At 55.2% G+C, this 12,648-nt stretch overlaps 3 protein-coding genes across 3 annotated transcripts; all 3 read right to left on the reverse strand.

Annotated features, from left to right (window-relative positions):
* Nucleotides 1–208: 208 nt before the first annotated feature.
* COCVIDRAFT_90249 (hypothetical protein) lies at nucleotides 209–6,190 on the reverse strand (the record flags this gene model as incomplete). The annotated part of the gene is made up of 6 exons (XM_014704584.1): nucleotides 209–234; nucleotides 287–2,092; nucleotides 2,225–2,285; nucleotides 2,364–3,674; nucleotides 3,801–4,026; nucleotides 4,887–6,190. 6 exons carry the CDS (start codon nucleotides 6,188–6,190, stop codon nucleotides 209–211), a joined length of 4,734 nt encoding a protein of 1,577 aa, XP_014560070.1.
* A 1,102-nt stretch (nucleotides 6,191–7,292) lies between these two features.
* COCVIDRAFT_13139 (hypothetical protein) lies at nucleotides 7,293–8,396 on the reverse strand (the record flags this gene model as incomplete). The annotated part of the gene is made up of 1 exon (XM_014704501.1): nucleotides 7,293–8,396. The coding sequence occupies one exon, from the start codon at nucleotides 8,394–8,396 to the stop codon at nucleotides 7,293–7,295; it is 1,104 nt and encodes a 367-aa protein (XP_014559987.1).
* Nucleotides 8,397–10,275: 1,879 nt separating this feature from the next.
* Nucleotides 10,276–12,547, reverse strand: COCVIDRAFT_13140 (hypothetical protein; the record flags this gene model as incomplete). Its single annotated transcript, XM_014704502.1, has 8 exons — nucleotides 10,276–10,476; nucleotides 10,601–10,991; nucleotides 11,215–11,449; nucleotides 11,541–11,547; nucleotides 11,665–11,802; nucleotides 11,909–12,030; nucleotides 12,381–12,404; nucleotides 12,478–12,547. 8 exons carry the CDS (start codon nucleotides 12,545–12,547, stop codon nucleotides 10,276–10,278), a joined length of 1,188 nt encoding a protein of 395 aa, XP_014559988.1.
* Between the last annotated feature and the right edge of the window lie 101 nt (nucleotides 12,548–12,648).

Here is a 12,648-nt window from a genome sequence, read left to right on the forward strand (position 1 = left end):
AACTCAAAATATGCCGTGGGTCCCTTCTGCGCCAGAGCAGAATCCATCCAACTCTTTCCAACCCGCAACCACGCCCCACGATAGCAAAATTATGTACAAGTACACGTAGAGGTAGAATGATTAATTGTATCCGCCTTCATCTAAACAAAAAAGGGCAAGAGATGAAAGAGGGCGCTGGTACATCCATGCCAATAATACACCAAAAAGCTTAAAAGCCAAAGGGGTTCTGAGGAGCTAGTAAATAAGTTAGCAACACGGCCATCAATCATCAAATACAACCACTTACTAGCATTGGCGAGGTTCGCCCGTCCCGTTGGCTGAGCTGTCAGCTTCTTCGCAGGCTGAACACCAAACTTGATGCTTGGGGGAGGTCCAGTCTTTTGCGGCACTAAAGGCTGTGCTTGCGGCATACCCGGCATAGGCGGCATCGGAGGTACCGGTGGTGGGCTCTGACCAAAGCCCGTCGGCTGCGGCACAATTGCCGGAGGCAAGAAGCGGTTGACACCAGTCGCTTGCGGGTTAAGCGGTGCTGGCTGGAACGAATTGTATCCAGTCGGCTGGGCCTGCAGTGGTTGGAAAGGTGCCATTGGGGGATCCGCAAACGGACTGCCGTTACCAAACCCTTGGGTGAAGTGCGGTGACTGCTGATAGCCCGTCGCCATTGGTTGTTGGAACCCTGTAGGCTGAGGCTGCTGAAATGGCGCAAACCCAGTTTGCATGGGCTGTTGCGGTGGTGCCGGCGACATGGAATTGAATCCCGTTGGTTGCGCCATCATGCCGTTCTGCTGGAACCCGTATGCTCCATTTTGTTGGGGGAACCCAGTCATCTGCGGTTGCATGCCTTGCATTCCTTGCATTCCCTGCCCCTGTCCAACGTTTGGAGTCATCATGTTGGGGTTGTAGCCAGTAAGCTGAGGCTGCAGAGGTGGTGGCGGACCAAACGCACTCTGTTGCGGGTTCTGCGGAGCTGAGGCTGCACGTGGAGGTGGTGGAGCGAGCAGACCGCCAGCACTCTGCTGCTGAGGAGCCTGTGGACGCATGCGTGGTGGTGCCATGTTCTGAGGTTGAGTCAAGGCCTTGATAGCTGCAACCTGCTCGAACAGAGTTGGAGTAGCTCCTGTCTGCTGTGGCTGCTGCTGTGGAGCGGGTGCCTGTGCTGCCTGTGGAGCAGGCGCAGGTGCAGGAGGTGTTGGCTGAGCAATCTCCTCGGGTTTGAGGGCGGGCATATCCAAGAGGGACAGCTCGCCCATAGCTCCAGTCAACTGAGGTGGCTTTGCAGCAGGTGCAGACTGCGCTGGAGGTGGAGACGCAGACTTTTCTGGAGCAGAAGCAGGTGCCGACTTTGATGGCTTGACATCCCAGGCATTGTCGTCGAATCCGTTCGCCTTGGCGTCCGATGTACCTGCAGAAGCTGCAGCACTCTCTACAGGCTTCTTTCCAGCGTCGTCGGATTTCGTCTCGAATGCCTTTGGATCCACCACATCGTTGGTCTCCACAGGAGGTGCAGGACGTCCCTTGCGGGTGTTGTTACGAAGTGCACCTCCGGGTCCAGAGAATAGTCCACCAGACGCTCCCTCTCCATTGTCCTCTGCAGAGCCGGCGTTTTGCTTGTTACGCCCGAACTGGGCATCTACGTACTTGGACACACGGAGGATATCGCCCTCTTTGAGACCCAAAGTACGCAGAAGCGACGGCGTGATGTCTGGAATATTCTCCTCGGTCATTTCGTCTTTTACAAACGCCCGAGAATAACGTTCACATATTTGCGGGTTGACACCACACTTGAGGAAGAAGTCAAACCAGTCGTACTCGGGCTTCTTCTCAACCGACAACCCAGTCGGAGAACGTCCGTCTTTTGATCGCTGCATGGTCTTTCTCTTCAAGTCAGACAAAGGCTTGTCGTCATCCAGAGATTCGCCTGTGACGCGCTCGACATATTCAAGATCCTCGACAGACATCTTTGTGACGGGTACTGCAATCTTCACACCATTGACCTTGTGCAAGTGAATCTTGCCATCCTTGATAAGAATAAATTCGGCTTCAACCTTGAACGAGCCAGATCGGTCGGTCCAGGTGCGCACTTTGGCGGGGTCTAGCACATATCGATTAGTATTTAAAACACCTTAAGACGTCACAGCCCCATTGAGGAATACGCCCACAGGCAAATGCATCAGAGCATTTCGCACCGCTGACAACTCAACCTTTGGTATAATAATGTACTCACTTGGCTTGGACGAGGACTTCGAACTCGAGTCTTTGGAGGAGGTTTCGCGCTTGCTTGTTCTCTGTGAGGCACGACGCTGGTCAATATTTGTCTGCAAAAGGCTAGAGTTACGCGAAGGCAAGTGCAGGCCAGGGCCTACCTGATCGTTCCTCGCCTCACTTTCTGGCCTCTTCTGTCTTGCGGCCCGGCGAGCCAACTCCTCTTCTTCCCGCCTGTTCTGTTCAACTATAGATCGGCCAGCATTGGTCCCGGAACGAGCGATCGAGGCAGCAGGAGCAGGTACGGACGCGGTTTCTGTAATCTCGACGTAGTTAGCTGGCACGACACCTTCCTTGCCGTTCTTCAGCCGCCTGACTTTCCACCACTCATCACTAGCTGAATCATCGAGTACTAGAATCTCGTCACCGAGACCAACAGTTACCTCATCATCACCCTGTGCCATAAAGTCGAATAACATGACTCCCTTTTTCTGTACATTGGAGTGTCCGGAGCCAGCAGCAAGCACTTCCCGCAGTCCCGCACTCTTTGCAGCTCCCGCGAGCTCACCAAGAGCCATCATGATTTCTGACGCAGTGTCCTTGGCTCCGCAGTGGAAGTCAATGCTTTTACTCGGCTGCTTGAGCTCCATGAAGATGTGCTTGCCCTCCTGCGAATAGTACTCCATCTTTTCGGCACTCCATTCTTGTTGCGGCCCGTCGCGTGACTTTTCTGGCGCAATCATGATCATGCCCTTGGGAATGTTGACACCCAATGTCATGGGCATCTTCTTGTTCTTGCCCGGCTGCGTAATGTACTCGTAAATGTTGTAGAGACGGTATCCCGAGGCCGACCTTGGAGTGGTTGGCTGCTCTTCTCTGCTTGGTGGATCATATTTATCAAACGTGACACTTCGAGGGGGAGGTGATCTGGCCGGTGGGGACGGGGATCGCGCTGTTGCATACTGGGTAGGCGGATGAGAGGCCGCTTCGGATACTCGCCGTTGAGGAAGACTAGGTGGTGGCGCTTCGTCGTCGGATTCTTCGGGCGTGAATTGCACGCGTCGTCGCTGAGGCGCGCTAACGTTGGGTGGGGGCGAAATGGTCGATCGCGGCGCGGTTTCCTGAGACTTCTTCTGAATGATGCCAGCGAGTGCCGCAGCAGGGCTTGGTTGCGCGGGGCTATCTGGGGTAGGCGGCTGAGAGTCGTCAAAGGAGTCGGCGGCTGGGGGCATTGGTGGGCGACTTGGCGCCGCCGGGGACGATGCAGTGGGTGCGGCTGAGGCAGCTTTGCCCTTGATGAGCTCAATGTAGTTGGCCGGTGCAAACCCATAGTCGCTTTCCACACCCACCAACGTCCAGTCTGGGTCCGTGGTGTCATAGACATCAAGAAGGGCGTCTTCCTTGAACGACAGCTCCTCGTCCGTCTGGCGGTCGTAGTCAAACAGGGCTTTGGCTTGCGCAATGGGGGCGGCCTGTATACGTGGTCAGTTGTGTGGCCATGAAATACATCTGCGAGACAAGCAGTGGCGTTGTCGTGGACGTGTGCCTCAAGCCACGCCGAGCCGAGGTCCCCATTGGGTACCAAAGACACGACTCACCTCTTCAATGTAGTTGTTTGGGATCAAGCCCTCGGGCTCCTCCTCGTCTTCTTCGCGTCCTTTTTTCTTGGCCTTCCACCAGTCATCGTCGGTGGACTTCTCCAGGACCATCAAAATGTCGCCCTCGGTCAAGGCAATCTCATTACTACTTTGGGGCTCATAGTCGTAGAGGGCACGGTATATGCCCAGGAAGACCATTGTGGCGGTACAAGGCGCGGCGCGGCTTCTATGCGGTAATCGAGCTCGTCGGAAAGAAGGGTTAGAGGCGTTGGTCGTCGGTGAATATGCGCATACAGCTGGGCCGGCGGAAGGCTACGGGGAGTTGCTGCTGCGATTCGAGGGGCCAGCTGGAACAGGGGCAAGCTGGTCGGGGCTGCCTAGTCGGCGGCCAGCAACGTAGAGACCAGGAAATCTTGTGTCGGGCTTGGAGAGAAGGTGAAGACGATGTTGGGGACAACCAACCGGCAATGCGGGGATGCTCGTGCTGTTAACAGCCGAGAAGAAATGAAACTGATGGTTGCAACTTGGGTCGTCAACGCTTGGGAGCCGCGCAGCACGAGCCAGCATGGAATCCGCCTTGCCCAGCCAGATCCCCACAACGACGTCAACCCGCTTTCGTCCCATGTTCCCGCAACCCCGTCTAGCACTCTTGTCGGCCATGGCACTGCTCACGCGTCGCCTTTGTTTTTTACTCTGCGCCCGAAACACGGCCGTCAGCAGTCTATGCGTATATACGTATATGTATACACGTGTACATACAACCGCCCGGTAGCGTAGTGTAACACCGATCAATGCATAGAGTTTGAGAGACAAGGGAAAGTAGCAGCTGGATTCCCGAGACAATTGCGGACTGGATCTATATTAAGCCGGCTCGACAACGTCCTGCTGCACCTTGTCATGCATACATTTAAGCTTTTTTTTTCTTCTTCTCTCTAATACGTGAACCGGAACCCTTCCGTTCCTTCCAAGATGCGCTTTCCCTTGCTCTGGCTTCGGTTCGCCCGGTAGAAGTGGATCGAAAATGCGCCGATCAATCCAATGATAAGAATATGGCTTCCAATGCTAACCCAGATAGCCGTCATGTACCTTGGACTCTCGGGCTGCCTGACAATAAAGCTCCCAGCAATACCACCTGCGCCATTGAACGCTGTAACCATTGCAGCCGTAAACACTCTCTTCCATTGACCCACAATGTTGTTGGCCTGGTACGTAGCCATGGCGGCCCAATTGGCCACATACGCCCCTGTTGCAAGATACGTTCCAATGTATCTTACCGTGACCTGACTCGAAAAGCCGAGCATACAGAAGCCCAAAATCAGGGACAGGCAGTTGAACACTATGATTGGCCCCCTCAGCTGAAACTTGTCACCGACTAGGGACGACAGGATAGCTGGAATGACAGCATAGTAGTACGGTGGCGCAGAGAGCAAAATGGACTTGCCGGAGCTGAATCCCATGCCGCCTTGTAGAATGATTGGGAGGAAGTATGATAGTGAGGTCGAGACGAGATTTTGAAGAAAATATAATATACAAAATCCATACACTTTGGGGTCTCTGGCGTGTACAAAGACCTTGCTCCATGTAAATGGGTCGGCCTGGACATCGCCGCGGTCTTTTTCAATGCGAGCTGATGCCACAGCACTCTCGTGCGGAGTGAGAAACCAGAAGGATTTGTGTGCTTGCTCTGGAAAGTCGACCATCCACCAGTATGTCAGGATACCAATAAAGGCGGTGATACTCCCCTGCACGAGAAACATATACGACCAGCTTTTCAGATGTGTGTCATTTATTTGGCTGAGACCATAGTTGACAATCCCACCCGTTGCAAGCACAATGACTTCTCCGCTCTGCATCAGCGCAAAGCGAAGCTGTTGCTCCTTCCGCGTATAGTATGTGGAGATAAGATAGGTCAGACCTGGGTAGATGCCCGACATAGCAATACCAAGCAAGATGCGGAGTGCAATCATCTGCCGCCACGTTTGCACAAAGGCTGTGCAGAGCGTAATGATGCCAAAGCAGAAGGTGATGAAGGAAAACCAGATTCTCGGGCCGAATGTTCTGACAGCGATTGTTGACGGTAGCTGAAAAGCAATGCTTGCAATGGTAAAAATGAATATGGAGACGGAGTATCTGTTGCCGACATCGAGCTCCAGGTCGCGAAGCATGGAAGTAACGGATGCGCTGGAAATGACACCGCTGTCAAGCAGATTGAGCGAGCAGAGGAGGCCCGCGATACTGCATAGTCGAAGGTCGACCTTCAAGCGAATGCCGTTGCACCATTCCTCCTCAAGCGCGCTCCTTTCGGCGCCAATGATGGCTTCTCGCTCTTCATCTTGAACCTCTCGAATTGACTCGTCCGAGGAAGAGCGGCTGGGCGGGTCTTTGGTCATCTTGTCGCTGTTGTGAGGAATGGCGGACAGGAGTAAGGCGCGGCAGAAGACACATATTGTACTGCGTACCTGGACGGAAGGCACGAGAAGGATGCTTATCGTAGCATCCCTGGCCATTCTTGCCTAGCATGCAGAATCCCACACCTCGCAAATGCACTTCTCCGCTTGGTCACCGAACTGCGGTCCCGCACCTCAGTTCCGCACTGAATTACTTAGCAATGACCAATCCACCAACGAACCTCCGACTAGTAGTAGTTCGCGCTCATCCACCCCGCCCCTTCTACCACCAATCAATATCTGCGGCAACCATCTGCCGCAAACTTTTCGTGAGCTGTACCGTTGAAAAAAAAACCGCCTTGCTGACTCAACAAATCCATCTGGACCCCGGAGACCAACCAACCCCGCTAATAGCGTAGTTACATATGTACAAGGCCCATTACAGAGATCCCCGCGGGAACTGGATCCGCAACAACATGTTTACAGTTCCGTGACAGGTCGGTTGCACACCCAATGTAACGCAACATGCAGAATGTAAATCACATCACCTCACTGCCAGGAAAAACATCGTGCACTTAAGCAATCAAGCAAAAAAAAAAGGTATTGATTTTCTTCCGATGAAGGAGACCCTTTCTAGTATAACCACTGGCTCTCCTGGCCGTTAGTTTGGGTATCCTCGCCAAACATGTAGCGAATGTGGGTATCGAGTCATAAGAGAAAAGATAAAAAGAAATATACAGAAGGTCCGTAGACAAGATTTGAAAACAATGGCAAAGTACCAAAGACCCTAGCAGGCTCATCAGAAGCTGAGTGCCATATGCTCAGACCGCCTCGCCATACCTGTAGCCCTCATTCCACTCATTCCATTGCTACGACAATTTGTGTATGTGTGTGTGGAAGGCGTCAATGATGACAACAGGGGTAACATGAGTATAAGACAAACAAATATCCCAAAAGCACTCGCTTCGTGAATCGTGAACCGAAAAAAGGGGGGTGGGGTTCTCGAAAGTACCAAAGGTCGAAATTAACAAGGGGAAAAGGAAGAAAAAAAACATGTAGGAGTCGAATTACCCTAAGAAGAAAGAGAAACAGATCGAAGAGCTACTCAGCTATCGTCTTCGCCATCATCTTCATCCTCCTCCTCGTCATCCTCACTAGTGCTGTGACGCTGTACAGCACCTGCCTTGTTTTTCTTGACGTCTGGTGTTCCCTTGAGTTGGGAAGACGAAGCCTTTCGCTTCGGTCCAGCGCTACCAGACTTGGGGGGCATGGATGTGTTCTCCTTGTTGCCGTCTTCGCCTTCACCTTTCTGGCCGTTGTCCATGGCAGCCACCTCTTCTGCAGTGAGGAAGCGTCCGCCAGGACCACGCGGACGACGCATGGCATGGTTGTGCCTGGACTCGTGCAGGTACGGTTTGCGTCCCTTGGATGTCAGGCGGAGTGCATCTTCGAGTTTTTGTCTCGCAAGTCGTCTCTTCAAGATGCGGTGGAATTGCTTAGCGTTGACGTAGAGAGGTGCCTCCTCAACTTGGGGACCCCCTGATACGAGCTCTGGTGATTGTTGGTGTTGGGGTTGCTGGGCCATTTGCGGGGGCACTGAAGGCCGTGGACCTCCGTGGCTCATGACGGGCTGTGGGTGCTGCATCGCAGGGCTGCTGATTTGAGTGCTCATCCGTCTTTGTTGCATCTGAGTCGGTGTCATCTGAACCTGCGAAGGAAGCGCACTGTTCATAGCATTGTTGACGTTGGTTGGGGACCGTGGGGCAACACGGCCGTCATTCTTCATCTGAGAGACGGACATGCGTGGGGATGCGCGCGGGTCTTGTGCCAGTTGGCCTGGGATAGCGCTTTGATCGTAGTATCCGGCCGGGCCTGCCGCAGCTGCCGTTGCCATTGCTGCTGCCTGTTGCTGCTGCTGCTGTTGCTGCTGCGAGGCCAGGTACGGATTTTGCATGCCCGTCATGTACTGCTGCTGGGGAAAGTTCATCTGCTGATGATGCTGAGGATGTTGCGGGTGCGGCGCGCCGCCATGGCCATAGCCTTGTGACGGCAAGATGGGCGATGTCTGCTGAAATTGTTGCATCTGCTGCTGCGTAGGTGAGGTTATGGAAGGGTTCCCGCCTGCAGGGCTCGGGTTGCTGCCGTAGCTCTGAATATGCGCAGGCGCGTGCCCGTGGTGGGATTGCTGGAACTGTGCGTATTCGGTCATGATGGCGATGTTGGGCGAACGAGGCTGTCGGTGGTTTTGACGTCGAGTATTGCAGGCCCGTGCTCAAGCTTAGCGCACCCTGGGTGATACGCAAACTGACAACGGCGGACGAAGGGTAGAGTGCCAAAGGAGATAATTGGGGGAGTTGGGCGCGGAGGGTTCGCGTGCAAGTGCAAGAAGCAATGCGACTGGTGTGGGAGCCTAGAGGTGAGATGAGATCACCACAGGGCCTAGGAGTACAAGTCCCGGGACTTTGGAGAGAGTGGATAGGATGCTGGCTGGGGTCTTGTGTGGATCAATGCAGCTCAGCTTCGAGTAGCTGAATAGAGTATTCAAAGAAGCGTCCGAGGTAGGCTTGTTTGCTGTTTAGAGGCGAGATGTCGGGAGGATCACAGTATCTAGGCGCGCAAAACGGGAACGCTGGGTCACGTCGCAGCAGGGCGGATGGTTGATGCGTTGTCAATGGCCACGCTTAACTGAGGCGACTTTGTTAGAGCGCACGGTTGTAAGCTGCTGAGGCTTTGAGGCGCAATTGAGCGTCGTGGGGCTGTGCGCTCGTGCTGGGCAGAGGGGCTTCTCTCGGTGAGGTTGACGACGCGCTCTAGAGGGCCGCGCCGTAGTGGGGAAAGAACCGTTGCAGGTATTCACCAGTCATAAATGAAGCAGAGAACTGTCTACACTGTTAAGAGTAACCGTCAGCTAGCTCAGGACGCAAATGCTTGGGCAATTGGAGGATGTCGAGGGTGGCATGTGCTGGCGGGGCGGGCGATTGGAGGCGATGCGTTGGCAATGCAGGTGTATGCATGCATGACGGTGAGGCACTTACCGACTTTAATCAGCGGCAGCACAGCACATGCGCGTCTCTCAATCGCGCGTGCGGTCGGGTTGCAGGGGCGTAGCGGGGACAAGATGGACTAGGTCACCTTTTGCGGCTCTGAAAGCTAGGGCAACCAGCGACGGCGCAGCTCTATATTGAGGTGTGCAGCTGACACGTTTGGTAGCAGCAACGGCAATGAGAGCAGAGGAGGCGCGAGCCAAGTAGCAGGCAGAGAGCGGGATACAAGACTATGAATGCGCAGCGCAGAGGTGGTAGTGGTAGTGGTAGTAATGGTGGTGGTGGTGGTGGTGGTGCCTTTGCCTAATGCGATGTAAGCCGATGGACAGGCAGAGTGGAGATGGAGCGGGTCGGGCAGGCGAGCTGAGCAAGGCGCAACGCGTCATAATGCCAGGGAAGCATCAACAGGAGATGAGCCTGTGACGATGCATGGCTGAAGCAATAGGTGCGGATCGCGTGGCGTTGTGTGTGGACAAGAGAGCGCTGGGCTGGGCTGCGACCAGGCATGGTGGCCGTCGACGGAGAGACGGACGACACCTCTCGTGCCTGGCGAAGCGGCGGCGGTATGCGAAGTTGGCGGCGGGCGGCACGCGCTCACTCACACGACAAAAACAAGGGAGCGCGTTGCAGCAGATCAGGGCGCAATGATAGGACTGACTTACCGATGCTTTGAACTCGCAGCGAAATGCGATCCCGTGATCTATGCGGTGGACGGGTTGCGGAGGGTTGCGAATGGTCAGTGGCTGGAAGGTTGACGAGTCGCGTTGATTTGCTGGAGGGCAGAGTGTCTGTGGGGTGTAGAATGGTCTTGTCTTGTAGGGTGCTGTCTGACCGAGGCGTGCGAGGGAACACTAAGCGGCAGCGCTCGGGCGGGTACGGTCAAGGACACAAGCGCTGTAGTGCAATGGGCGATATGGGGGGAGCAGGCTGGATGATTGGAGAATGAGGAATCAAAGGTTTGATTTGGAGCGGCCGGCGGGGATTTCTATTCGCGAAACGCAAGCTTGGTGCGCTAGAGGGCATGCCGGGATCACCCTATGACAGTCAGCCACCAGCTGCATTTTGCGCGTCACCCTGCCCGTCCACCCACTCGCTTGCCTGGGGGGGTGGGAGAGGATGGACAGGATGGGATGTGATGAGCCGTGGCCATCGCAGCAGCCCACCACCCCCCGTAGCCGCAGCCTGCCGCCCGGCTGAGCCCGCGACGACTGTGACTATGTTTCTCTCTACACTACACGTACCCATCTGTGCATGTATGTATACACATGTATGTACGTGTGAGTGAATGCGCTGCCAGGGGAAGAGGCCAGCGGCGTGCCAACATGACGTCCGCAGAAGCAATAAGCGGCCAGCAGCGGCGGTGAGCTACTACGAGCGGCGGTGCGTCGCTTGCGTCCGCCCCAGCAGCAGCAGCAGCAGCATCATCATCATCACCATCAGCACCCCCATGCTGCCCATGTCCATCCGCGTCGGTGTCGGTGTCGGCATCGTCGCCAGCCGCCCACGCAGTCGCCAGCCGCCGCCTCTCCCACAGTCGCCCTTTTGTGTCTCTGTCTCGCCCTGGCCGCACATTACCAGTCCTCTCGACGCGCATTGGTGGCCTGGCTGGCATTTCCGCACCCAGCCAAATCACAGTCCCACAGGCAGCAAAAAACCCCGGCGCGCAGCCAACGGCGCTTTCCCCTCTGCTGCCACCGCTCTTCCATTGGCCCGCGGCGTGAAAATTGGTTCCGCCCCCCAGACAGCCAGAGCCGGCGAGCCTTGGATGCCCCAATGCGGCCTAGCGCGCCACATATGCACTCCCGCCTGTCCTCGCCCGCGCAGCCCAAGGCGCTTCTCCAGTATGGAGACATTCAACAGCATCACCCTCGTGACAAATCTGCCGCCAATGTGTCGTGATACCAAACTTTGGACAGACGCTCATGCTCCACACCCGCCGTCCTTCACCCTCAGACGCGTATGCCTCCGAGAGCGGCAGCTCACCCGGCCGTGATTTGTGCAGGTACCCTCTTCCCGTGTAGCCCGTACAGCCCGTTCCTCCGCCGCAGTGCCTTTTTACCTATCTCCCCGCCTACCGACGCGCCGCCTCGCGCCTGTCGTGTCTTTTGCGCGCGTCGCCCAAGTACGTAGAAGCGTGTGCCGGCTTCCATTGGCTCAGCTCGTGTCTCGTCCGCATCTCCGTGTCTCAGCGCTGCCTTTGCTGCGACCTGGCCTAGCGCTGCTCCGCCGTGTCCACAGTAGCAGAGAACAATGTTATGCGATGCTGCTAGTCAACTATGCCTGCTGGCCTTCACTCCAACACTACATACATACGTACTGCGTACATGTGTACATACATGAATGTACACACACTTGTAATACATATGTATGTAGTACATTGCTTGGGTCCCAACACTAGTGCACGTGCATCCAGGTCACATTATCCCCTCCTACCTGCACAATCGGGCGCAAATGCAAGCATTCTTTGGCCCCCTCTGTCCAATACGCTTGCGCGCAAACGCTTCCCATCCTGCCGCGCACCCTCCACTTGCGCCACCCAAACGCCTCAGCCCTCCCAGTAACGGACGTGCCCTTCTCACGTATCAGTCCCTGGCTTTCTCTGCTCGCCCGTCGGCCTAAAAGCGCGTTTCAAGGCCGACAGCACTTTCATCAGCCACTGACATCTTCTGTGTCATACTTTGGCGGCGTCGTTCAAAGCTTCCGTCTCGGGACCGCCGCCATGGTCCTGCCGCATTGTGAGGTCACTCTTTTCTTTTGACAATTCGGCGCTTTCACCAAAACACGTGCTTCCTCCGTCGGCTAAACACCAAAGCCATAACAACTCTATAGCAGCATGCAACCACTACACACTCGCTGTAAGGGCAGCAACGTGCCATGATCCCTGGCAACACCCACAAGCACAAGCCTCACCATTGCCCAAACCACACCTACTTATTTACTACCATTGGCGTGGGTACATCATGGGAGACGGACGAATACCATGCCGCAATCCCCATCTGCATCCTGCACATCATCTCCGCAAGTTCCACATGGTCAAACACATGCCTCTGTTTCCAGGCGTCGCAACATCTGTGTCTGTGCAACATGCGAATCCATGGACCCCAATGCCATCGGTCCACTTCGGTTAGATATCTGTCAGCCTTGCTTACCTACGGCATGCAGCGTATCAATGGCTATTGATCATCGCATTGTTCTGTTGGGGTTACATCTTCCGCTGACTTGCATAACCCCTCCACCCACACCTACCCACGCGTCCGTTCAAGGTTACCACAAGCTGCTGTGCCGGCACGCGAGAACCGCCCGGTACAAAACACATGATTGTAGGAAAGCTCGGCAATACCTAGCTCGGTGCCACATGCTACACTCGGTCTTCGCCGCCTTTGTATTACCCTTTCCCAGATTCATCCAAGTTTTGGA

The sequence above is a fragment of the Bipolaris victoriae genome, assembly GCF_000527765.1.
Source record: "Bipolaris victoriae FI3 unplaced genomic scaffold scaffold_14, whole genome shotgun sequence".
Lineage (NCBI taxonomy): Eukaryota > Fungi > Ascomycota > Dothideomycetes > Pleosporales > Pleosporaceae > Bipolaris > Bipolaris victoriae.